The 23741-nt window shown below is 40.9% G+C and overlaps 2 protein-coding genes and 1 non-coding gene across 6 annotated transcripts in view; 2 read left to right on the top strand and 1 right to left on the bottom strand.

Moving 5' to 3' along the window:
* The first annotated feature begins 864 nt into the window (after positions 1-864).
* On the top strand, positions 865-4701 carry RPL30 (ribosomal protein L30). The gene is made up of 5 exons (XM_039706233.1): positions 865-992; positions 1081-1131; positions 1990-2135; positions 3236-3366; positions 4591-4701. Exons 2-5 carry the CDS (start codon positions 1111-1113, stop codon positions 4638-4640), a joined length of 348 nt encoding a protein of 115 aa, XP_039562167.1. The 5' UTR covers positions 865-992; positions 1081-1110; the 3' UTR covers positions 4641-4701.
* Positions 4224-4358, top strand: LOC120500886. Its single transcript, XR_005627197.1, has one exon. It is a non-coding gene; the product is annotated as a small nucleolar RNA SNORA72 (small nucleolar RNA).
* Positions 4702-5521: 820 nt separating the features above from the next.
* Positions 5522-23741, bottom strand: part of MATN2 (matrilin 2) — a 69091-nt gene continuing 50871 nt past the window's right edge. For 2 of the 4 annotated variants that reach the window (XM_039706230.1, XM_039706228.1), the window contains exons 15-27: positions 20932-21054; positions 20715-20837; positions 20499-20621; positions 20208-20330; positions 19882-20004; positions 19619-19741; positions 19331-19453; positions 16983-17396; positions 14330-14482; positions 10257-10328; positions 9655-9759; positions 9316-9411; positions 5522-6494 (exon numbers count right to left, since the gene is read on the bottom strand). In XM_039706230.1, coding sequence (XP_039562164.1) covers positions 6442-6494; positions 9316-9411; positions 9655-9759; positions 10257-10328; positions 14330-14482; positions 16983-17396; positions 19331-19453; positions 19619-19741; positions 19882-20004; positions 20208-20330; positions 20499-20621; positions 20715-20837; positions 20932-21054 — 1754 coding nt within the window. In that variant the 3' untranslated portion in view covers positions 5522-6441. The remainder of the gene's footprint in view (positions 6495-9315; positions 9412-9654; positions 9760-10256; positions 10329-14329; positions 14483-16982; positions 17397-19330; positions 19454-19618; positions 19742-19881; positions 20005-20207; positions 20331-20498; positions 20622-20714; positions 20838-20931; positions 21055-23741) is intronic. The other 2 variants (XM_039706231.1, XM_039706232.1) reach the window with 2 other exon arrangements.

Raw genomic sequence — 23741 nt, 5'->3', positions numbered from 1 at the left:
TGGTGCCCTGCGGTGCCCAAGAGATTTATCTTCTCCACCCCATCATTTTCCCCACCAGCCCTGTGTCAGAAGCGACAGTCCCCAGGGACACTGTTCTGGTGACACCCCACCTGGAGGACCGTGCTCAGCTCTGGAGTCCCCAGCACAGGAAGGACATCGACCTGCTGGACCGAGCCCAGAGGGAGGGAGCTACGAGGAAAGGCTGGGAATTGGGATTGTTCAGTCTGGAAAAGAGAAGGCTTTGGGATGACCTGATTGTGGCCTTCCAGCACCTGAAGGGAACCCACAGGAAAAATGGAGAGGGACTTTTTTTTTACAAGAGCATGTAATGCTAGTGACAGGAGAAAGAGGGATGGCCTCAAAACAGAAAGAGAGTAGGTTTGCATTAGATATTGGGAAGAATCCCTTCACTGTGAGGGTGGTGAAGACACTGATACAAGTGCTATGGATGTCCCACAACCCTCTGAGGATTCTAGGCCAGGTGGGATGGGGCGCTGAGCATCGTGGCTTAGCAGAAGATGGCACGGCAGCGGGGCTGGAACTAGGGCACTCCAAGCTCCAGCAATCCAGGCCATTCTGTGATTCCCTGATGGGAGGCTCAGGCCGCTGCGGCTCTTCCCGCATCAGCTCCTGAAGCCTTCCGGGGGCTGTGCTGCGAAACACGCGTTAAAGCCGCTCTGCGGAACGAGGGCGGCGGCGGCACGGCAAAGGGCGGCAGCACGGCAAAGGGCGGCGGCCGGCGCCCTCACGGAGCAGCCGCGCCCGGGCCGGCCCTCAGCCGGGCCCGCCCCCACCAACCATGGCCCGCCCCCACTCGCTGTGGCCCCGCCCCCTACGGACAAGGCTCCGCCCCCGCGGTTCGGGCGCGCTGGCGGCCGCAGGGCGGGGCGGGGCGTGCGCGGCTCTCGCGAGAGCTGCCGCGGGCTTCGCGCGGTGCTCGCCGGGCGCTCGCTCCTTTCTGGCGGCCCGGCCATCTTGGCGGCGCGTCTGTGGTGAGCGGGGCCGGGCCGGGGGCGCGGGGGCCGCTGCGGGCGCTGCTGCCGGGTTCTGACCGCTCCCCTCCGTCCCCCTGTGTTCCAGGTACCGCCCGAGCCCGCGCGAGGCAGCAACATGGTGGCCGCGAAGAAGACGGTGAGTGAGCGCGGGGCCGCGCCGGGCGCACGTGGTGGCGGAGCGTCCGGGCAGCGCCCCGGAGCGCGGCGGGACCGCGGCAGGGCCCGGGGGCGCTGGGACCCCGGGCACGGCCCTCAGAGCTCGGGCCGTGCTCTCCTGGCACCGGCCGCGCCCCTCCCGCCGCGCTCGGTGTTCTCGGGTCCCTCCCGTGCCGTGTCCCGGGGCTTGCAGAGCTCCCGAGGTGGCTGCAGGAGGGCAGAGGGGGTGCCCAGGTCCTGGTGCGGGTGGAGTTCAGTTTTGCCTTTCCTGCCATGTTTTGGCCTTTCTCTTAGAGTGGCTCTGACAGATCTGAGTTTCTTGCTCAAAGGTGGTGATTTCGTCCGTCAAATGCACCTAACCTGTTGTCATGAGCACCGCGCTCCCCTCGGTAATATCAGTTCGATATCCCACAGAAGTACTTCCTTCTGCTGCTCCATGTAACGTTGTCAGTGTGCACCCTGGGGAGAGAGAGATGCTAAACCTGGCTTAGCAAAGCTTTGCAGGGCCTTGACTAGCTGAGCTTGACAAGAGCTTGTCAGATACACGCAGATGTCACTGATTTATGTAGATAGCAGCAACAGTGCTTTGAGATGTATTTTCCTATTGAGAGATGTGGGGGTAAGAAATAACTTTCTGAATTTGTGAAAACATACTATCAGCAATGCCCCTGTCTGTAAGCTTTCTTATACTCTGGTAACTGACTGGCCTTTCTTATTCCATGTTTCAGATTATAGGGAGATTATGAAAAATGCATATATTTGAAATTTCTGTGTTGTGTTTTCCATTGTTTTGAAAAGTGTGAAGTAACACAATAACTCTTTTCTACATCTTTTCCAGAAAAAGTCCCTGGAGTCCATCAACTCCAGGCTTCAGCTGGTTATGAAAAGTGGCAAATATGTGCTTGGGTACAAACAAACCCTGAAAATGATTCGACAGGGCAAAGCCAAGTTGGTCATCCTCGCCAACAACTGTCCTGCTCTGAGGTGAGCAGATGTGGGAGAAGACAGTTCTGAGATGGGTTCTTGGTACAAATGCAGTGTGTGCTTCGTGCTAATTGCTCCAGAGACTGCATACAGAGGGCTTTGCTGGCATGCTCTAGAGTGCTCTGAAATTTGTTTGGTAGTTTGCTGTGTAACAATTTCAAGTCTAGAAGTGTTGAAATGCTTCCTGGTGTTTTCCTGGCTTTCTAATTCAAGGAGTTTGCACCAGAGAAAGTACTGGAAGCTTTTCACACTTGATAGCGTTCACTAAGAGTGTAATGGGGCTGAATTCCTATGTTTTTCCAAATTAGTGTATTGGAAAATAATTTTATAACTAGAAAAACTGATAACAGATTTAAAATATTTGAAGCACTATGTCAGAGTTAGTTATAAATTTGGGGTCCTTGCCAGTGAACCCCTTTTTTTGAGAATGTAATTTGTACCAGTATCATGACTTGTTTCCTCACTGAATACCTGAGCCCTTTTTGTTGCTGAGGGATATTGAGAGGCTCAAGACAATGTCAGTGCAAAACCCAGAAATTAGATACTTGAGAAATAGCAAGACTGTTGCAGTGGGCAGCAATCCCCAATTTTAGTGGTGATCTGAAAATGCTTGGGAAACAGTATTGACTGCTTGACACTCTCCAAGTGTAAGTCAGAAGAGAGGGCAGCATAGATGGACTTTTTGTTTTAAATTAAAATACATGGTTCCTTTCTCAGCTGCAACAGCTGTGTCACTGTTCAGCACCTGGCCACCACTGGCCATCAACATTAACTCTCTTAGTTCATGCACTTTGGCACATGAAGAAAGGCCTTTCAGAGGTCTGCAAGTGCTGAATCCTTGTACCATGTGGAAATGAGCCTGAGTAGGAGCAGCCTGAAGGGTTTGTTGTTATAAACCTTCAGCTGACATCTGAGTAAAGGTTCCTGAGCCACAAGTGTGGAGTGATGCTGCCTCAAGAAACAGCTCTGTTTCTCTGGGTGGGAAGGAAAAGTTAAGGGTCTTAAGGTTCAAGTGTGGTGGGAGTTAAAGCTGCTCTCTCTGTATTGCAGTTGGCCAGAATTGTTTGTGGTCCTGTTAACACCCAGTTTTTGGATTTCAGAAAATCAGAGATTGAGTACTACGCTATGCTTGCTAAGACTGGTGTCCACCATTATAGCGGGAACAACATTGAGCTGGGCACAGCATGTGGAAAATACTACAGAGTGTGCACGCTGGCCATCATTGACCCAGGTAATTCCCTCCTGCAGTGTAGGGGCCAAATGAGGTGTCTGTGGATCCTCCCCAGCACTGAGCAAGGAATGAGCAGGAGTGGTGACACACTTCACTGCATTTTTCCATCAGGTTTAACACTTAAAATTTTCTCTGACCAAGATCTTGTTCTTTTGTGAGTCCGAGGTTCTCAGAACCTGGAAGGACTGCTGCTTCTCTTGCACACAGCTCTTTTACTGCTGAGCCCTGTGAGCATTTTGTCTGCTTGTCAGTCTGTAGGGAGGTTTCAGTGTCTGGGAAGCAGCTGTGTGGGATCTGTTTCTGAACCCATCAGCTAGGACATGAGCATGACAACATACTGCTTACAACAACCCTGTCTGAGTGTTCTTAATCTGACACAAAGGGTTGTGACTTCTCCTGCTTCCCAGAATAGTATATAGAAAAATAACCAATAGGCAGGTGGATATTCATCAAGGCAATGAAAATTATGTTAAACACTTCATTTTAAAACTGTATGTTTATATGTAATGACTGTGGTTTGGTAACAGTCTTTGTCCCAGAGAGTTGCTCAGATTCCTTATATAGAATGCTAAGTAGGTGACTTCCCATCTTCTTTCCAGAATGTTTTAGAAGAATCAATCCCCTGTTCTGTTTGTTGACCAGAATGCATACACATAGGTTTAATGATTTCTGGAATAACTTTAACCAGCTGTTCCCCAAGTCACAATGATTTGAATTTCCTGCTGCTTCAGGAAACTTTATCTAGCTTGCTTGTATTCAAATAGTAGCTGCAAACTTAACTTTCCAAATGTCACTTTCAGGTTTGGTTTTGGGTGGGGTGGGAGCTGCAGGTCAGTCCCAATGCTCTGTAGCTGACAATGCGAATATTCTCGCTGTCCTGATACTTCTGTGATCAGGGGAGGCTAGACATTCGCTACAGTAAAACTGTGCATTGTGTCCTCCAGGACTGGATTGCTGTTCTAGTCCTGGCTTTGTAAATGCTGGTGACAGGTGTGTAATTATTGTAAAGTCCTCTACTTGGATTAGAAAACCACAAGTATTCTTATCATCAATTTTATCATAATTATTTGCTTTTTTCCTAAGCAGACTATCTGTTCTTTTAGGTTGTTTTCTTTTTCTAGAATCACTGTGGTGATTTTATGAGTAGGGCTTTTTTTTCTTACTTTTATTCCTAAAATCATCTTCCCATGGGTCCTCTTGTAACAATACATTTTTGTTTTACAGGCGACTCTGACATCATCAGAAGCATGCCAGAACAAACCAGTGAGAAGTAAATGCTGTAAAGGTGTTATTTCTACAATAAAACTGGTTACAGATCTATCTTTTAAAGAAAAATTTGTATTATACCTTTGTTGGTTTTAGGGAACAAACTATATAAATGAAGATTCATTACCACTGCTGTGCTTCTTGTTCTGTTAGGCAAATTTTGCCATGTGAAGGTTTTTTCTTTCTTTCTGTAGGCATTGTGGATCTTCAGAGGTAAGTGAAGGAAGCCTTGATCATGGCAAGTATGGTGCCAAATCCCAACGGGCTGGGGCTCCCTTAGTGTTTGCTTTTGGGGTGCTAATGCAAACACAAGGCATAATGGACAGTAGCAAATTTGGGATGTTGGTGTGGAACCCTTAAGGTTTACTTATGTTAAATATTTCACACTTTTTACCAAGTGAATCAAGTACTAATGTGCATTAGTTCCTTTGTCTTTTCCTTCCAAAAGTACATACTTGTGAAAGGAAAAACAGCATATAGGTCCTTGATGTGTAACATACACTTTCAGTAAGATAACAGTTAACTTCACAAAGCTGTTTTTAAATCAGTAGCCTTTTTTTTTAGTTTTGTGAAGATACTGGAGACAGATGAGCTAGTGTTCTCAAGTCACAACTGCTGAGAATGTCAGTATCTTAGGGATTTGTGCCTGTTTTGTTTGAGACCATGACTGCAGGATGTTCCTTATTACTAGGGATTGTTAATTGAGATGCCAGTGATTTTCTGACATGGTAAAAGCAAACACCCAATGAGATCAGAATGTACCTGTAACCTTGCAGAATTTGAAAGTATGCCAAAGCACAAGGTATCTTTCAAAGTATATCCATGCACACTCACCAGCTTGTCTGAGATCACTCACTTAAGTTTTGCTGCAACTACTTCTGTTATAAGGTTTGGTGTTTCCATTTGGAGAAAGTCAAGAGGCAGACTTCAAGCAAAGGAGGAAGTGCTGGTATATTTACCTATTAAACCTATTAAAAACAGATCTGGATGAGTTGCATTCAAGGGAAGGGAGTGAGACTTGAAAACACTTACGGTGGCCAGAATAGAAGCAGTTTGCTGCTTTTGTGTTTTAGTGTTTAACAGGTGTGCAGCTAACTGAATTGACAAGTAATATTTTCAGAATTAATATACTACTTGCATTTAGGAAAGTTAGAGAATCGGTGAATACTGACCAAAGGACAGCAGGGAAAAGTTGGGTAGTCTGGACATAAGGAAAAGTTTTTGAAACTTCCAAGTTATGATGCCCTGATAACCCAGCAGACTTTCCACTTTGATAATTTAATTCCATCACAGTTTAAACACAAATGTGTAACTATATTTTTACTTCCTGCTGATTCCAGTAGTAACTGAAGAACCCAGTCAAGCCTAATGGCTGTGAATGCTGTCTCACTTGTTCTGTGTATGTCTATACATAGAACTATATATATACACACAAACTGTGTGCTTAAAATACCAGGAGTGGAGGAGGGAAATACAGAAAAGCAAGTCAAATTCATACCCTAAAAATACTTCAAAACATGGAGGTTTAATTTCAAAAAATAACAGCATTTTATTATTTTGCATAGCTTATTTCAGTTGTTCTGCTTAATTAGAACTTCTGCTAGTTACTAAATTGTTTATATAAAATTATCAAAATTTCTTATCTGCAATCAATGCAAGACCACACATGGCATATAAATGGAAGGATCCAGAAAATTCTTTTCAACTTCAGACACAAAGATGTTATTTTACTTTGAACCAGTTTAAGAAAATAGCTCTGACAAGTTTGTATGTATAAATATACAGTGTAGCATACACTTAAAATTCTGATCAGTATTTTAGCCTGTTTTCCAAGTCTTCCATTCTCTTCGTCATTTCTTCCAGTAGATAAAAGTTAAGGAAAGAGAGCCACTGATAGGATGCATTAATAGAAGCAGTCAGCTACCTGATCACTATGGTCCATAAACATTCTCTTGTTTCTCCTCTTTGACTCCCAGTAGTTTCTCATATGATATTCCCATTTATTGTTCTGATTTGATCAGCTGAGTTGAGAAAGCTGTGTGAAGCCCCATGCCTTAACAGGCATACCTTGACATGGAGTTCAGACTGCAGCTTATTAAAAAGGCTGGTTCTACCAATTGAATGCTTTTCTCTATTTTAAAACGAGGGTAAATATTTATCTAGTTAATGCTGTTTAAAAATGTTTCACTTAATCATGTGGAAGACTGCACATAACTAACAGCAGATTATAGAACTGTGGGGCTCAGACCCCAGTAAGAATGGCTGCTCCTCATCATCTGTTCCTGTCCACAGTTGTGACAGTGGTTTCCAGACAAATAGAGCACAACAAACTCCATGGGATCTAGGGCTGGTTCCATTAACAGTAGGAAGCTGTAGCAGTGCAAAGTAGAGTACAGAATCCCTTTCCTGATAAGCACTTCCAGTTGGCAGGAATGCTGTCTCCTGTAAGATGATGTTGGACCAGTACTGTTTCCTTCAGCCCCTCTCTGAGTGCCATGGAAAGGCTGCAGCCAGGGGAAGCTGAGAGGAAGAGGAGGCCTAGCGAGATCTGAAGGCACTGAGGATCTACCTCAGAAGGATGAATTTGTTGCGCCCCACTCCTTGCTTGTTTGACTAGAGTCTTGAATTCAACATTTTAAGGTCTTACACAAGGGAGGATGGAGAACTGGGTATAGAAACTGGGATCTTTGACACGTTAAGAATTTTTTAGGGCAGAGAGGCAAATGGAGTTTGGCCTCTTGAGTTTGGCCAGAACAGCCACGTGTACTGTCGTCTGTCCCCCCCACCCCCTGCACTGTCAGCAGGAAAATCTCTTGCTAGTAAAGGAGCAAGGGTGGGTATCCTGCTTCTGTGGGTGTCCAGTCTACCTGGACATTTGGTTTGGTAATTTCTTGTCTGTGCTGCAGCAAGCTTACTCTGCATAGGAGCACCATGTGAACTGCATTTTCTCCAATGGCCATATTTCTCAAGTGTTCACAGAGGCAAAGCTGAAACAGTGAAACTGTGCTCAACTTACTGATAGAAGTTAATGTAGCTGGACACGAAACAGTTTGAACTGGTCCCTTTATATCTGTATTGTGTTACTGAGCTACTTTTGTAGCCAGTTCTCCCCCCACCCCCAGATCTCTGGATGAGGACTAGCCAGCAGTCTGCAGTTACCAAGGACTAGTGTAACACCTCATACCTGAGCTGCTCTTGAGATAAGGCAGAGAGACGAGGTTTGTAATAAAGAGGAAACTGGATGGTTCATACTCTCCAAAGCAGTGGCTGCACAGTGCTCTGAGGAAGTGCTTAGCACTGTTCTATCAAAACTCCTAGTCTCTGGTTCAGTGTTAACAGGTTTTCCATCACCTTGAGCCATCGGAGTAAAAATCACAGGGTTGCCTGCTCAAATGGTAAAGCAAAAAAGCACATGTTGCTAAGCTTCTAAACTTAGTAACTGAGCTCTTTGATTCTAGGTAAGCTCAGAGTTTCTCACAGCCCAGCTGCAGGAGATTGTGGTAAAGAGCTGAAGGGGCAAGAATTGGTCTCCTTTCTTGTCAGCATGCAGGTTGGAATGCTGCGTGTCATACAATGCATATATATGGATGTGGGAAATTACCTAGAAATTTTTCTCCAAAGTTGTTTGAAGATGTCCCATCAGAGCAGTGTGTATGTTGATGAGCATTTACAACACCTAGCAATAACCTTTCATGATGACTTTCTTCTCCTCCTTTATGAAATCTGCTTTGCATGGAGTAATTCAATCAAGTGATTAGAACATAATTCCTTAAAGTGTCTGCCCAAGGATTCACTTGGGCAGGTGAGAGATAGGCTGGCTGCTGCAGGGAAGGTCTGAACTGGTGGGCAATGTTCTGTTTGCCTCCCTCTGGACTGACTGTTCAGTCTGAAGCTGTTCCTGTCTAGGAAGCACAGAGTAATGAGCTGTTGGTATCACTGCACTCTTCTGTGCAGAGAAAAAGTGCTTACTGCTCTTGCACACAGTTACACAACTCAAGTAGAACATGCGATGTCTTGTTAGTATTTATTTGATCAGAAGCAGCTTTCATGAAGAAAAGAGGAATTTGCTGCATAAATAGTGCATGATGAGTTGTATTGCCAGTTTGCTGCTCTTTCCTGAGATGTGGATATTGCAGGCAGTGTAAAGGCTGATGCACTAGCAGCTCTCTTGAAATAGACTAATTGGGCAGCAGAAGCTAGTGATCTGCACTTTGCTAACTTTTATCTGCATTTATTTTAATGCAAGATTAACCAAACCTGAGTCCTCTGATTTCCTCCTCATCTAGAGTATGGTTTTAAATGACTCACTGCATATGGTACCTCACCAAGGAGTTCAGCAGGGAAACATCTCCTGTACACCTGTAACCAGTAAATGCTATTTCAGTAGCATCTGAAGAAGTAAACCAAAGCAAAGCATGTTAGTCGTGAATTTGACCAGTTGTTTCTTTGCTGTTCCTGAAGGTGTTTACTGTAAGGGGTTATTAAAGAGCCTTGTTAATATTTTGGTTCCTTCTATGAAGGAGAAGCAGGTTAAAAGTTAAAAGCCTTGCTTCTTGGCAACTATTATGTACTTTAGATTTTCATTACAATAAACTGAATTTAGCTATGGAGGCAGTTTAGACTTGATGCAAAATCCTGCCTTTCTTATCTTACCTGTAAGAAACAGTTACTCTGAAAGGATATATCGCTGGGTGAGTTTTCTTACTTCACTGGTTGCATAGTTCTGGAATGTCACAAGGTTTTCACATTTGCACTGGTCATTATCTTTTGAGGCTTTTGCTGAAAAACAAACACTTAAGTGTAAGCTAAATGCTGAATAAATTGAATAGGATGGGGAGGAAATGAAAAGGCATTATAAATGCAGAGCAGGTTTAATAAAGCTTCCTGTTCCTCAAAACAGGTCAACATCCCAAGGAACGCCCTGAGGCAGATTCTGTTGGTACTGGAAGACAGCACACAATGTGTAGTCCTCCATGTTCAAAGAATAGTCTGGGTTGTTCCAAACAAAGGGAGCCTGATTACCTGTTGTTGAGTGGATGTGACTGTCTTCAAATAGATACTTGTGGTGTACTGCAAGATGTGGACAGTCAATGACATCTGTGATGGCTATTGTGGTTGATTCAGGTCCTGCAGGAAACCCCCCAAAACTCTAAAAATCAGACCCACTAAATTATAATTTTTTTTTCTACTCACATGCACCGAGTTCTCCTTAATTAGTAAGAAATGTCACTAATTGCAGTGAGGATCATTCAAGGAAAGATATGAAGGAACCAGGCTGTTAGGCTGTATTTACTGTATACATGATAGAAGTTGTGGAGGGACTGAAAGGGAATTGTGAAGGTTCCTGTGAAAAACAGAAGTGATTGAAAGCTGAACATGCTTAAAGTGTGAAGCCCAGTGTTGAAATACAAGCTTCCCCGTGAAGTATTTCATTCAGATGATGTAAGAAGCATGCAGCCATGCTTTTGTTACAGTGAATCTCCATTTTTCACATTTCAGGGTGACTTGGAGAGGTGTGGAGGCAGGAACATGGGATAAACCATTTTAGCTGAATTGTGAGAGTCCTCTACAGGAGGCAGCATGAAAAGGCAGCAGGAGAGGACACTTGAGTTAAAACAGCCAACCTGAAGGCTGTGGATCAGTCTTATGAAGCCTCCCAGATGATGCATCCTGCTGGTGAGGTGACTCTTTCAAGGCTGGTAGATAGAAATTTCCAAAGGAAATTATATCACAAAAGGAGCAATAAAAATGTTCACATTCCCTAGAATTGGAGATGTTTCTTGACAGTAGCTTGATGTTTGTCTCTAATAACACATGGAGAATGCCTCATACCTGTGCACTTTAGAAAAGGTCCAGTTTTTATGGAAACTCCACAATTTGCCCTTCAACTCAGACTACCAGAACTCATCCAAAACCAGAAGTGATTATTAGTGAAGAAACAGTGAAGCAGTCTGAAATTACAGCAATCTACTTTGTGTCCTACAGTGAAAATTCTTTCATGTTTCATTATCATTCATCATCCTTTGGGGTGGACTGAATAAGAATATTGCTTGGAGAAAGAAAAAGTTTCTTCCTGTCCTTCAGTCTTCTTTAAAATGGGAAACATTGATCAGGGTGTTAGGAGTTTTTAGGTGAGAAGGGTGCAGCAGCATCTATTTGATACACTACAGTTATAAGCAAAAAATGCATGTTTCTAATTCATGAAGCACAGCCCTTAAAATGTAAGGATTTATTTCAGACTCCACACCCCGATCTTTTTAGTCAGGAGATTGAGAGGATCTGACCTGAAACCTGTTCGGAGGCAGAACCGCAGCCATTGTGTGTCCTGCCCCTTCCGTGCGCCAGAGGGCAGTGTGGAGGCAGCTGCGGTTCCTCGGGCACGGGTGGCTCCTTCGCTAGGAAAGGAACACTTCACCTTCCACTGACTCCGGAGCCCTTCACGGCCCAGCTGAGCTGAAGAGCAGGTATTTAACAACTGCACGACGGGACCGATGATGCCAGGGTGATGGAGCATCTGGGACACACCCCCTCCTCTGGAACCCAGAGCTCCTTCCCTGAAAGTGAATGCATGGTGACAGTGCAAACTCGCCTAGGGAGTTTGCACTAGGGATGATACACCATGAAGATGCAGTAGGGAGGTGGAAGATGCTTGTGTGACATCCAGGTTTGCTATAACTATTGGGGTCCCTGCTGGTTTAGTCAGTTTTGACAGATGCATAATAAAATACAGCTGTGCTAAATTGCACTGGGAAGGAGATGAGGCCCTTTTGAGTGGAGGTTGGAATTGCTGAACATGAATATTAGGGAAGAACAGTGGTTGAATAAGGAGACCAGAGATCAGGCAGCAGAACTACAATGTTTCTATAGAGAGATATAGATATCTCAGTCTGCATGGGAACCAGCTGCTGGAAGGAACTCAGATTTTGGAGAAGAGTTCAGGGCAGAGAGGTGTGGGATGAGATCACAAGGGAATGAATCAAACGAGAAGCAGAGTCTAGCTGAAGAATGATCAAGTGGGAACAAGGATGGTGAAGATTTCTGTTGTAGGAGTGACAGAGCAGGTAAGATAAATTTTGAGTATTTGACCCTGGGTAATGACTTGCTCGAGAAGTTGTTCAGGAGCTGCAGGCTTATGAGGGGGTTGTTTAGGAAGGGCAGAGGAACTGACCTGAAATGTGTGAGCTTTGGGCACTGGGCTGGTATGAACATGTAATTAGGAGCAGAAAAATGACAGATGCACTGGTAGAGGTGGCAGGAGGTCTCCAGTTTGGAATAGGAATTGGGCATTTGAGAAACTCCTCTTCATGCTTCAGGAACTAGTTGGGGCTCTGAGATTTCCGATCTCATTGCCTCTGTGAAGCTGAATAAATACACAAGTAGTGACAGAGGCTGGTCACCCTGAATCCCTTGGTGAAGTCAGTGCAATGAATAAATTTGGTGGGGAACAATGCTGAAGTTGGATGTTCATTTTTAGTGTTCTGTTTTGTAAAAAACCACAAGTAATTTGTTAGGAGGAGCCTGTGAGAAAGTGTCACATCAAAAGCAGTGTCTGAGTATTTGCCAAACTGATAACGATCCACAATTTGGAAGGAGAACAGAATGTTAACCAGCTGGCTGTTGAGTACTGTCATCTGATCAGGGCTGGGGTCTTGTGACAAAAATAGTATATGACCATGTAATTAAAAGCTCCCACAATGCACATGCCCAGGGCTGAAGCTGCAATCATATTGAGTGCGTATTATGTATGACATTGCTGGAGCCTCGTTAGTGCTTCCAGTCAGATGAGAAATTAATATTAACCAAGGCAGTGAATGGGAACCTTCCAACTGAATTCCTTTTAATAAGAGGCAAGAGGGAAAAAAAAAAAAAACAAATTTTTTGCCTTTACTACTAATCATCAAGAATAATTAATAGTAATCAGCAGCTATTTTACAAGGCAGATGCTTTCTTGCAGAATAAAAGAAAAAAGCCTAACCCCTCAAAAAAAACGTTTGGAGGACTCCTACTTTGGTTGGAAACATGCAGTGCATCCATGGCTGGGGTTAGGGATGAGAAGCTCTGTCAGTGGAGTCCTTGAGGACAGGATCTCCTACTGTCCTCACAAGGTGGAGCCTCAGAAGACCTCAGCTAAGGACCAAAGCTGGAGTAAAGGAGGAGAAAAATTTCACTGTGTACAACAGAAGGAATTTAAAAAAGAACTTTTCGGTTGTGTAACAGGTGTGGAAGCAGAATTTCTGGTGGAGTGAGTTGATGAGTAATAGGTAGTTCTGGAGTGTCCAGAAAAACAAGGCTGGGTCAGTCCTCAGTTCACAGGTGTGAGGCATTCATTGCCTGTTGTTGACAGAAGCTGAAGTACAAGTGCTGCCCAGTTACTGGAGGTGCAGACAAGAAACTGCCACAAAGGGGCAGGATTTACTTATTTTTTCATATTGTAAATAATGTAGTTAAAAGGAAAAAAAACATTGTGGTTGCTAACCACTGTTGTGGGTACCTGAAGGATGCATTTCCATCACTGAGCTCTGGGATTTGCTGGTCAGTGAGAGTTATTATACTGGGGTTTGCTAACAAGTGAGAATTATTGTTCTGGCTGCCAGATAGTTTTGGGCTTGGCTTCTCTAAAAGCTTTTAAGATGATGTGCTGTCATTGGAAGATTATCTGCCTAATAAGGTTAATTGAACTGGCTTGGTTTTATATTATCATAGTATTTAGTATTTCCGAAATACGAAACTAGACCTTCTTAGGACTGAAGGACAAAGAGTATAGAAGCTAAGACACATCCTCAAAGTCTTTTTTACAGATTATTTCTTGAGATCTGTGTAAAGAAATGTCTTGCTGCTAATTTTATACAATAATGTAAAAGAAAAAAAAAGGGCCAAATCTGTTTGCATTTAATTTCAAGAAAATAACCAGATAAAATCTAATGAAAATTAAATAATCTCACACAATTCTAGTCTTATGACTAACATCATTCTATGTGTTGCTTCTGAATTTTGCTTCAGGTACCAGTTTGAATGTAGAAAAAAATACTGAGTCTTGGGAATGTGTGAGTGGGAGAGTGTCATGGCATGCTGTCCTCTCCCTGGCTCCATAGCTTTCATCTCAGCTCAGATTCCCTCTTTCCCCTTGCAAAACTTCATCTGGGAATGTTTATATACAAGCTGTTTGTTCCAGAATGAAGGGTGCTTTCTGAAACAAACCTTCAACACTTGTGTAGCAAAACTCAGAGTTTATGCATAACTGAAATCCACTCTTTGTAGCTGTGAATGTATCTTCAATGAACTATTTTTAGTCTATAAATACACATAACAGCTCTTGACAATTTATTTTGCTGTGGTTTAGGTTTTTGCTGCTGGTCTTAGGATTTTTTTTTAAATTCTCATTAAGATATTACAAATCCCTGATTATTTTCCCACATTCCTAATGAAATAGATCATGTTTATTTGGTGGAGTGGGGTTCAATGCATGGCTGACTCAACTGTAGAAATAGAAGAGAGCAGAAGAGATTGATTCTTCTAGGCATAGACTTGTACATCTTATGCAACCTTCATGACAATAAAGGTAAGATAATTACTAATACATTTACCCAGTGATGGATTAACAGTATATATTCTTAATGTATTAAAAGGCAGAAAAATCCAAAAAGCAAAATACCTGAAAATATTTACTTCTATCTCAAGGAAAATGGAATTTTGTTACCTTCACAGATTTGGGCTCTTAGCTCTTCACTTATGTCCTCCAGAGCTGTGAAATCCTCAGCATAGAAGAGATGTTTATATGATGGCTCAGAAGCAATTTCCAGCAGTTCTTCCTCAATTGCTTTTCCTATTCCAATGGCATAGATGATTATACCTGGATTCAAAAGAAATTGCACATACTTATTATTTTAGCAGTTCTAATTCTAAGCACTTGTTTGTCCATGAAAGGAAAATAAAAGAGAAAGGGAGAGCCCAAGAAACGTATTATACGTAACTTCAAAATCAGTGAAGAGGCTTAATATGCTTTAATTACTGGGATATTTGCAGAAACTCTCTTGTTTGCTGTAATTTGACATACAGTTTTTGTGTTAAAGAGATGACACTTGCCTGATAGTAAATGGTCCCAGAAAGAGTATTACAAACAATCCAAGAGAATCACACAGTTCAGCCTCACTATTGCACTGCAAGTCCTTGGTTAGGGTATGTGCAATGCAGCTGATTACTGGGCTGATGGGAAAACCTGTTACATATTAGCAAATGGGGCAGAATCCTGAAAGATGGCAGTAATTTTTCAGAAAAATACATAAGAGTTTAAGTGAAATCCTCAGAGCACAATGAGACTTGATTCTTGCTCTCTGAGGGGCAATAACAGGCTGCAAGACCCACGCAGGAGTGTAAAAATGGGAAAACAAGAAATTTTGGGGGCTAGGAAAGAAAAAGCCTTACAACAGGGATGCTCAGGACAAGTATTTCCACAGCAGAGGTGCTGGGGGAAGGTAAGTGAGGATGTCTAGTTTTCTTAACTCTAGAAGAAGGGAAAGAAAAAGTGGTTCAGAGCCCTCTCACCAGATAGATTTTAAACAGGCAATAACCTCAAAACATAGAGATCTTCAATAATCTCTTTTTCAGCAGTTATGTTTTTATGCTCATGAGTACATGATCTGATACACCATTTCTCTGTATATCAGTTTTGGCTTAGAAAGTGTCCACAAGAAGTCCCGATTTTGTGATTCATAGTACAGCTATGAGCTTCACAGCTCTTACATGATTCAAGAGAAGAAGTTGCCTTCTCTGGTTGGTTTCCAATGAGGAGGTTTGAGATGAGGAGGTTTGATATCTTTATTTAACATGAGATGATAACTGCTGCACACTCACTGAATTGCAACTTTGAACCTTTTTGCTGAAGAATCATGGGCCTGATAATACCACAAAGTATGCGTTTTCCAGGTTTTTAACTTTTAATGTATCTCCTTACTTTTCTTCATGAATCTGCCTACCATTGCACTTTAGCCAGGAAAGGAAATTGTCCACCAGAAGCTAATTCCATTTAATGAATGCACCATTCATGCTGAAGTTATTGCTATTTAAAGACTTAGGGATATCAGTGAAAAAGTATTCAAGGTCCATTTCATATTGAGCATTACTCTACTGGTTATGCTGCAATTACACAGGGAGTAGGTTTGGCTTGTAGCATTGCAGAGTCAGTGTAAGCAGTCCAGAGCTGAGGTTTCATTCAGCAAGTAAAGAAGTTGGTTTGTACTTCTTTCCTTCTGTAAATCCTCCATGTCGTTTAATCTTACTAGTAAGCCTGTAAATGTTTGGGGTTTTTAAAGTTATTTTAAAATCACTTTCTCTTTCATTGGAATGCCACTCTTGTTAGCACGTGCCCTTCTCATATCCTTGGATGTTTTTCCCTTTTCTCCTTAGAGAGAGGTATCGAACCTGATCAGTGCTCTACTAATCATGTATCAAATTCTGATTAATAAGTCAAATCACTAAAACAAGCACAGAAAAAAAGATATGCAAAATCTTTTGAAGTCTGGATATTTTCTCTGTGTTGTGGCCCATCAGCCATGGTTCTTAAAGCAGTTTCTCATAAAATTGAAAAAAAAGGGTTTAGTGAAGAAAAAAGGGATTGTTTATTTTCTTGACAAGTTTTGAAAATTTTCAGTTGACTCTGCTAAACAGATGAAAAGATTCTCATTTGTGGTACAGGTGTTCTAAAGGATAGATGTCTGTCCAAATATATTAGAAATTAAAAATCACCAGTTTTCAGTCACATTTCAGCATACAGCTATGTAGGAACAGTAAGATAGGCAGCGCTACAGTTATATGCTTTCCAAAAGAGTAATCTTCCTTCCAGAACACCAATAGCACTATAAAACTCATTAAAAATAAAGAATATACCCTGTAAACAAAAATATAGCCAATTATTACCATGGTATTTCTCACAAGAATAGATTGCTGTATTTTGAAGAGACAGCTTGGGGTTTCTTTTATTGTTTTCCTAGAATTTTTGATGAAGCTCCCAGTGTTCCCAGGTCTCTGTATCAAATGTCTAGCCTTAGAGGATACGTTCTGGGCACTCAGGGCATGCCAGGTGGGTGTCACCACCTGCCTGTGAGGCACTCCCCATGAGCCCTGCTGTGGGGATGATGCACATGCCTGGCAGCAAAGGCCCTTGTGAACACAAAGATCTGATGTTGTGAACACAAAGATCTGATGTGCAGGACAGTGGTCACTGTCTCTGGCCAGACTGCTTTGGCAAACAATCTCTCAATTAGCACATCCAAACTGTCACTACATCTTACTCCTAACAATATTTGCCTTTTAGAATGAGATACCAAAAATGTTGACAGCAAACATCCCCTTACCACGTTGCTTTGCTCTGGTAGCCCACTCAGACACTTCATCCTGGGCCCGCCCATCCGTAAACACAATGGAGATTCGAGGCACATTTGCTGAAAATGGTCTTGCTCCTTCTGTCTCTGTGAAGCTTCTCTCAGACATTTGCCTCAGTGCCAGTCCTGTCATGGAACCTCGGCCCATGTATTTCATTTGTGACACAGCTTTCTTCATGTCTTTGGCTGAGCTGAACTGCCTTAATGTAAACTCTGTACGAACCTCATTGGAATACTGAAGCAAACCAACTCGAGCAGCTTTGGGAGAAATCTCAAGTGTATCCAAGATTCCTGAGACAAACTGTTTTACAATTTCAAAATTATCCTCTCCAAGACTTTTTGATCCATCAATCACAAACACCAGGTCAATTGGGCCTTCAGTGCATCCTGTGAAAGGAGTAACAGAGTGTACAGATCAAGAAACAACTCCACAAAACTGGGAAAGGGAACTGGATATCCTGGAAAAAATTCAGGGATAATGTAAAGTACCCTGTTCCTGGCTCGTCCTTCTGTGCCAATGTGTCTGAAGATGTGTACAGTCTGTCTCAAAAGCTAAGTGTGGGCCTATGACTGAGAATTTAACAAAATTATAACCACAGCAAATATTTACTGAGACATATTCTGCTTTGCAGAATACTATAATTCTTTAAAATGCAGCAAAAATCAGAGAATGTTTAGAATTACTCTTTAGTGAAGAGAACTGAAGAACATAGCTAGCACATAGACAGAGTTGCCATCATTTTCTTCCAGAGATCAGCCTGAATGCTAACCTTGCGTTTGTCAAATTTTCAGCACTAAGAGACATGGAAGAGAATCACTGAAGCTGCATTTGTGTTGCGGGAGTTATAAAATGGTTTTAAAACTATTTAATTGTTGAGATAATCAGAATTGGCTAGATAAGGGTTTTTTTGCTTGTGTCTACCAATTTTGTAATTAGAAGACTTATGTATTGCTGCTGTGTTTCTGGTTGACCCATTAGAGCTGGGAGTTTGCCAGAAGACATTGGAATTGGTAAAATTTGTATTTCTCATACTTTTTGGCAAATGCACATACAAAAATGACAGTAGTTTGTAGGGCATCAATAAAAAGGTTAGGGAATTTAGAGATTGGAGAATGCCTTCCAAGTTGCAGACTGCTTCTGCCAGGTGTGTTATTTTGTTTTATTTTAAACTCTGGAAAGGAATTGCCTTCAGCAGGCAGAGATTATTGTGCTTTGTGCAAAGGCTAGCTGCAGAGCTCCTACTGGAGCTAGCTCCTATTGGATCAATGTAGCTTCCAGGGAAAATATGCCATGCTAAGGAATGTAGGATTTGCTTCTTAGTCTGGACCAAATAAAGTCTGACCTCCACTAATCTCTGATCTTTGTACAGGCAGAATGCTGTAAGCACTACACAAAAGAGAGTTATTCAGCAGAAATCACTATGCAGAAATTACTGGAGATGTTTGTTATCAAGTTAAAGTACGAAAAACGGATTTTCAGCTTTAAAGCCTGGACTTCTCTCCTTAGGAAATATCTATTTTAAAACTGCTCAAGAGTTCCTTTCTGCAGTCATCTGAGAAAAAGACACCTCACATATACTAAGGTGAAAATGCAATTAATATACATATCAGAACCACCTCAGTACTACTGCAGAAGTCAAGAAAAGGCAGCAGTTCATGGTGCATGGTGTCAGGATTGAGAATAGTCAGAAGTTGTTACTGTTCTTTTGGTAATCACAATCTGCTCAACTAAGGCATCCATTTTTGGCAGAATAAACATTTTTACTGAATTCCAGTAGAATTTCTCCTCCAAGTATTAAGAGATGATGACATAAATACATGTTATGTTGGAAGATAAGCAAATAAAATTAATGGGATTTTAAAATACAGTATATAAAGATAAAAGACCCACAGTACATGAACCTGATTAAAATGTACATTCCTTGATAATAAGATTCCCCTTTGGCTTTTCCCTGATGTTTCAAAAGAATTATTATTGTACTAAAACAACTCTTCCAATTTGGTAGATTTTTGCTTAGGAGAGCTTCAAGTTAATTGTTTGAGACATTTTCTGCAACACACATATGCCCTGGGCTTTCAAATATTATATCATGTTTGAAATGAAAGGTTGTGGCAGTGTTCAAAGCCAGGCTGGATTTGGCTTGGAGACACCTGGTCTAGTAGAAGGTGTCCTTACCATCAGCAGGGAGATTGAACTAAGTGGTCTTTAATAAGGTTCCTTCCAACCCACACCACGCTATGATTCTATAATTTTTTTGAAGTGAGGTCAATTAATTTTTGAAATAAAAGAAACAAATGCTTTCTAAATAAAATATACTTACTTCTGCATGTTTTCTGATCCTCTTTTAGTACATATCCCTCCTGGCATTTGCAGATATAGGAATCGCCATTATTAACACAAGCATATTCACAACCATGGTCAACTGATTTACAGACATCTTTACCTAGGAAAAATTGAAGTATTTATCTGTATTCTGTTTAACCTTTTATAAATCCAAATACTCCAAACACGGCATCTGAAGAACACATGACAAAGGAGTAAAATATCTTTGTTCATTCATGTAGCAGTGCCAGAGAAGAGAGGCTGACAGACATAATGAGTTACTTACTTCGACATGTTCTCCCATCTTGTCGCAGGACAAAGCCCTCATGGCACTGACAGCTGTATGAGTTGTTATTATTAATGCACACATGTTCACAGCCATGGTCAATGGATTTACACAGGTCTTTATCTGAGAATTGTTAAGAGAGTCCCCTTATTAGACCATTTTTCAAATATAAAACTGTCATGAACAAGCTTTGAGTAAAATTAAGTCTGTTATTTCTTTTAAGACTGAAAAACATATTCCCCATAAAAGTTTCAGCTACTCACTCCTGCATGTTTTCCTGTCTCGCCTCAATACAAATCCCTTGTGACACTGACACATGTATGAATCGCCAGTTGGAACACAGACATGTTCACAACCATGGGTGACTGTTTTGCAGACATTTTTACCTTGGAATAATGAAAATTGTATTTAGCACAGTTAGCTAAGTAAATAAATTTCACAAAATATTAAAAATTTGGCTATAATTTTTCATGAAGGATCCCACTTACATGAAGCTAATTTGTTATAAAGACATAAATAACACACTACTGTTGCACAGTGTGTTTCATTAACAGACCAGGAAGTACAAACCAAAGATTAAATAACTTACTCCTGCAAGTTTTTCCATCTTCCCTCAGTATGAAGTCTTCATGACACTTGCAGACATAGGAATCACCAGTATTAACACAAATATGCTCACAGCTGTGGTCGACTGAGTTGCAAACATCTTTATCTGAGAAAAGTGGATGGGGTTTGTGAGGTGAGGCTTGTTAGGGAGAGATGGTATCTTTTTTAAACCAGCCCAAATATTTGGAAATCACAAACATACACATGTGCACTCACACCCACAACACTTGAAGGCTTAAAATAAAAACATACTTTTATAGCTCAGGCTACTCACATCTACATGTCTTTCCATCTTCCTTCAGCATGAATTTTTCATGACACTGGCAGATGTAGGAATCTTCAGTATTCACACAAACTTGTTCACAGCCATGGTCAACTGAGTTGCAAATGTCCTTGTCTGCAAACAGGAGAGTTGGTAGTCAGCACACATCAGCAGAGGCCTTCATAATTGTATGTGTAATTCATCCAATTATGTTCCAATGCTGCTTACTTCTGCAGGTCTTCCCATCTTCTCTCAGTAGGAACCCATCATGGCATTTGCAGGTATATGAATCACCAGAATTAACACAAACATGTTCACAGCCATGGTTGACTGATTTGCAAAGATCTTTATCTGAAAACAGATGACAGCTTTTGCTGGTTAGCTCATTTCTACACAAGCACGAGCTACAGATAAAGAGCATGTTGATAAAGATCAGACTACTTACTTCTGCAAGTTTTTCCGTCTTCTCTTAGCAGGAATCCCTCCTGGCACTTACAAACAAATGAATCACCAGCACTAGCACACACATGTTCACAGCCATGGTTGACTGATTTGCAAATATCCTGGCCTGGGAATAGTAAGATAATATTTATGTGGCTTGTTAGTTAAACCGTTTTTTATAAGTACAGAGACTGGGGGGTCAATCCCATGAGCAAGAATAGATGGAAGTTTGCAAACTGAAAGCAAATCTCTCACTAGTTAAATGATGGACATCTTAGCTTACATTGAGTATCTATTCTTTATCATCTGACCAGAACCTCATGGTTTGGATGACCTCCAACTGAAAATAAACCATTTTAGGCTTAATCTATCTAGATTGAGGAGGAGGAGGAGTTTACATTAAGGGCACTAAGAGGGAATAATTTAGTACAGTCATTTAGCACAAATGCATGCTGGTAAAAACAAAACTAAGAAAAACACCAGAGGACATGATTTAACCATAATTCTTAACATCCTTGTATCAGTGCCAAGAATCTGCATAAACAAAACCTGAAAGAATAGGAACTACTTATTTAAGATGATAAACAAAATCTAACTGGATTGCTGAAAATTGATGTGAGGACTTGTATGAATGCAATGTTAAACCACTTGGTTAAAACCTCTTCAAAAATGATAGAGGGGGAGAAAGTGCAGAAGAAAGTGGAGCCATCTATCAGCATTCCCTTTTTCTTCTTCATGCAACACAAAAGAAATATCAGTTTCTACTGCAGAATTACATTTACACAAAAAGTGGCTTCCTGAGAGCCATGTTCAATTTGACTCTTGAGGTTTGTGTTTTTAGAAGAACTTCAACCTCAGCCACATTTCTTGGGGGTCTCCTGCTTCCAAAAGAAAAATTCCAAAAACTACTACATAAGACAATATTCTAACTCAAAGATAATTATATTTAAGACATGGCAATCTAAACTAAATCTGGTCATAGTGAATAAGGGAGAAATTACAACGTAAGTAAAAATTAGCATCTGCTTATACACAGCTGTGCACAACTCAGAAACATTTGTTTATAAACAGAATAAAATACAAACCAGCCTCAGACATGGCTATTATTTCAGAAGGATGAATTTTACATAGCTGAAAGTAAGTCTGAGCCAGATTATTTTGGGATGCAGGGGAGAAACAATAATAGTAATGAAAACCATCAATGATTGCACTATTTAAGGTTATTTTACTAGACACCCCCAAAAAATGTAGTCTTAGAATCTAAAAAGAATGCCAGGGTAGTTAAAAAATCTAGAAACTGAAGTTGAAAACAGCTGTAAGATTTGAAAAATGACTGAAAGAAAGGAACATTCACAGTATTTACTAAATGGGAAAATATTAGGAATTTGAAAACACTGAAATAATAAAATAAAGGGCAAGGGGGTACATGGCCAACCAAATAAAGGGTATTATGAGTACATTATTTAGATAGTATTAGGAACAAAAAATATTCTAATAATGTATTATTAATTAATAGACAGAAACATAGAACTGCCAATCTTCATGCAGAAATATAAAACATTTTAGTGTATTCAGATCTGAACCTGTGAAATAGTTACTGATGACCTTGCTGGAGTGAAGAGCTTCACACTGTGTGAAGTAGGTCACACAGCATCTACTGAACACACACACACACATATTTTTGAATCAGAAACTCCAGATAACTTGCAGCAGAGAGTTGCAAAAGAGATTTCTGAAGAATATCTTGGATGCTTAGTGTTAATTTTCAGTATCTCCTAGAATTCTGAGGAAGCCCCAAAAGACTGAGTTGTCTCCATTCCCAGTGAAAAAAGTACTACGGTTCCAGTGTTTAAAAGATGAGTAGTTCACTGTAAGCCTGCCATCTTGACATTTATCTGAATTAAAATAATGCAAGAGATAATGTGGAACTTGAGTCAGAGTAAAAGCAAAGAAAGAGGACCAATATAAATCAACTTGGTATTATGGAAAAATAAATCTTGGAAAAACTAAATAAATGTCTTTCTTAATTGATGATGAGGCTGGTTCTTAAAGTTATGCTGTTCCTACAATGGAGCATTCAAAAAGGCAGCAGTCTTGGTATTGTTTTGATTAAAGAAACAGACTACAGAATCAACATTATACGGATTAACACTGGCAGAAAGGGCTTCAGAACCAATTCTAGATGGGCGACTGTCAAGTAACTTTCTAAGAATTTGCCTTGCTTCTCTACTACTTGATATTTTTATGGACAGCCCAGAATAAGACACAAAATAATCACTAATAAAGTTCACAGATTACTCCGCTTCTGAGAGAATACCAAATAAATATAAAGCAGCTGCTGATATAAGGTAACATGAATCTTTTTGGATAACAGCAAATCATATGTATTTTAAAATAGAATTAAGGATATACATTTAGAAACAAATAATGAAGGCTGTACTTACAGCCTTAAGGACGTGGGACATCTGTGATACTGAGAATCTTAAATAACTTTTGATCATGGTAACTAATTGAACATGAGTACTACCAGAATATTTTGGTCAGAGACTAACACTGTCTTTTGTCAAGAAAAAAAAAAAGGCAACAAAAGATAAATTATTAAAAAATGATAGGGAGATTCAAAAAAGAATTAGATGGCTATTATTCCTCTGACCTGGACCCTGCTGAGTCTCCTATTTGAAGACTTTCTTTCACTGTGGTGCATCCACAAGGATGCTGATAAACCACAGAGGTTTTTGGGGAGCAAAAAGAGTTATAAAAAGATCAGAAGACATAAAAAGTCTGAAGGAGTTTCATCTGCTTATAATTTACAAA

Source organism: Passer montanus, unplaced genomic scaffold, assembly GCF_014805655.1.
Source record: "Passer montanus isolate IOZ18808 unplaced genomic scaffold, ASM1480565v1 scaffold19, whole genome shotgun sequence".
Classification (NCBI taxonomy): domain Eukaryota; kingdom Metazoa; phylum Chordata; class Aves; order Passeriformes; family Passeridae; genus Passer; species Passer montanus.
This window is presented reverse-complemented; position numbering and strand designations above follow the sequence as displayed.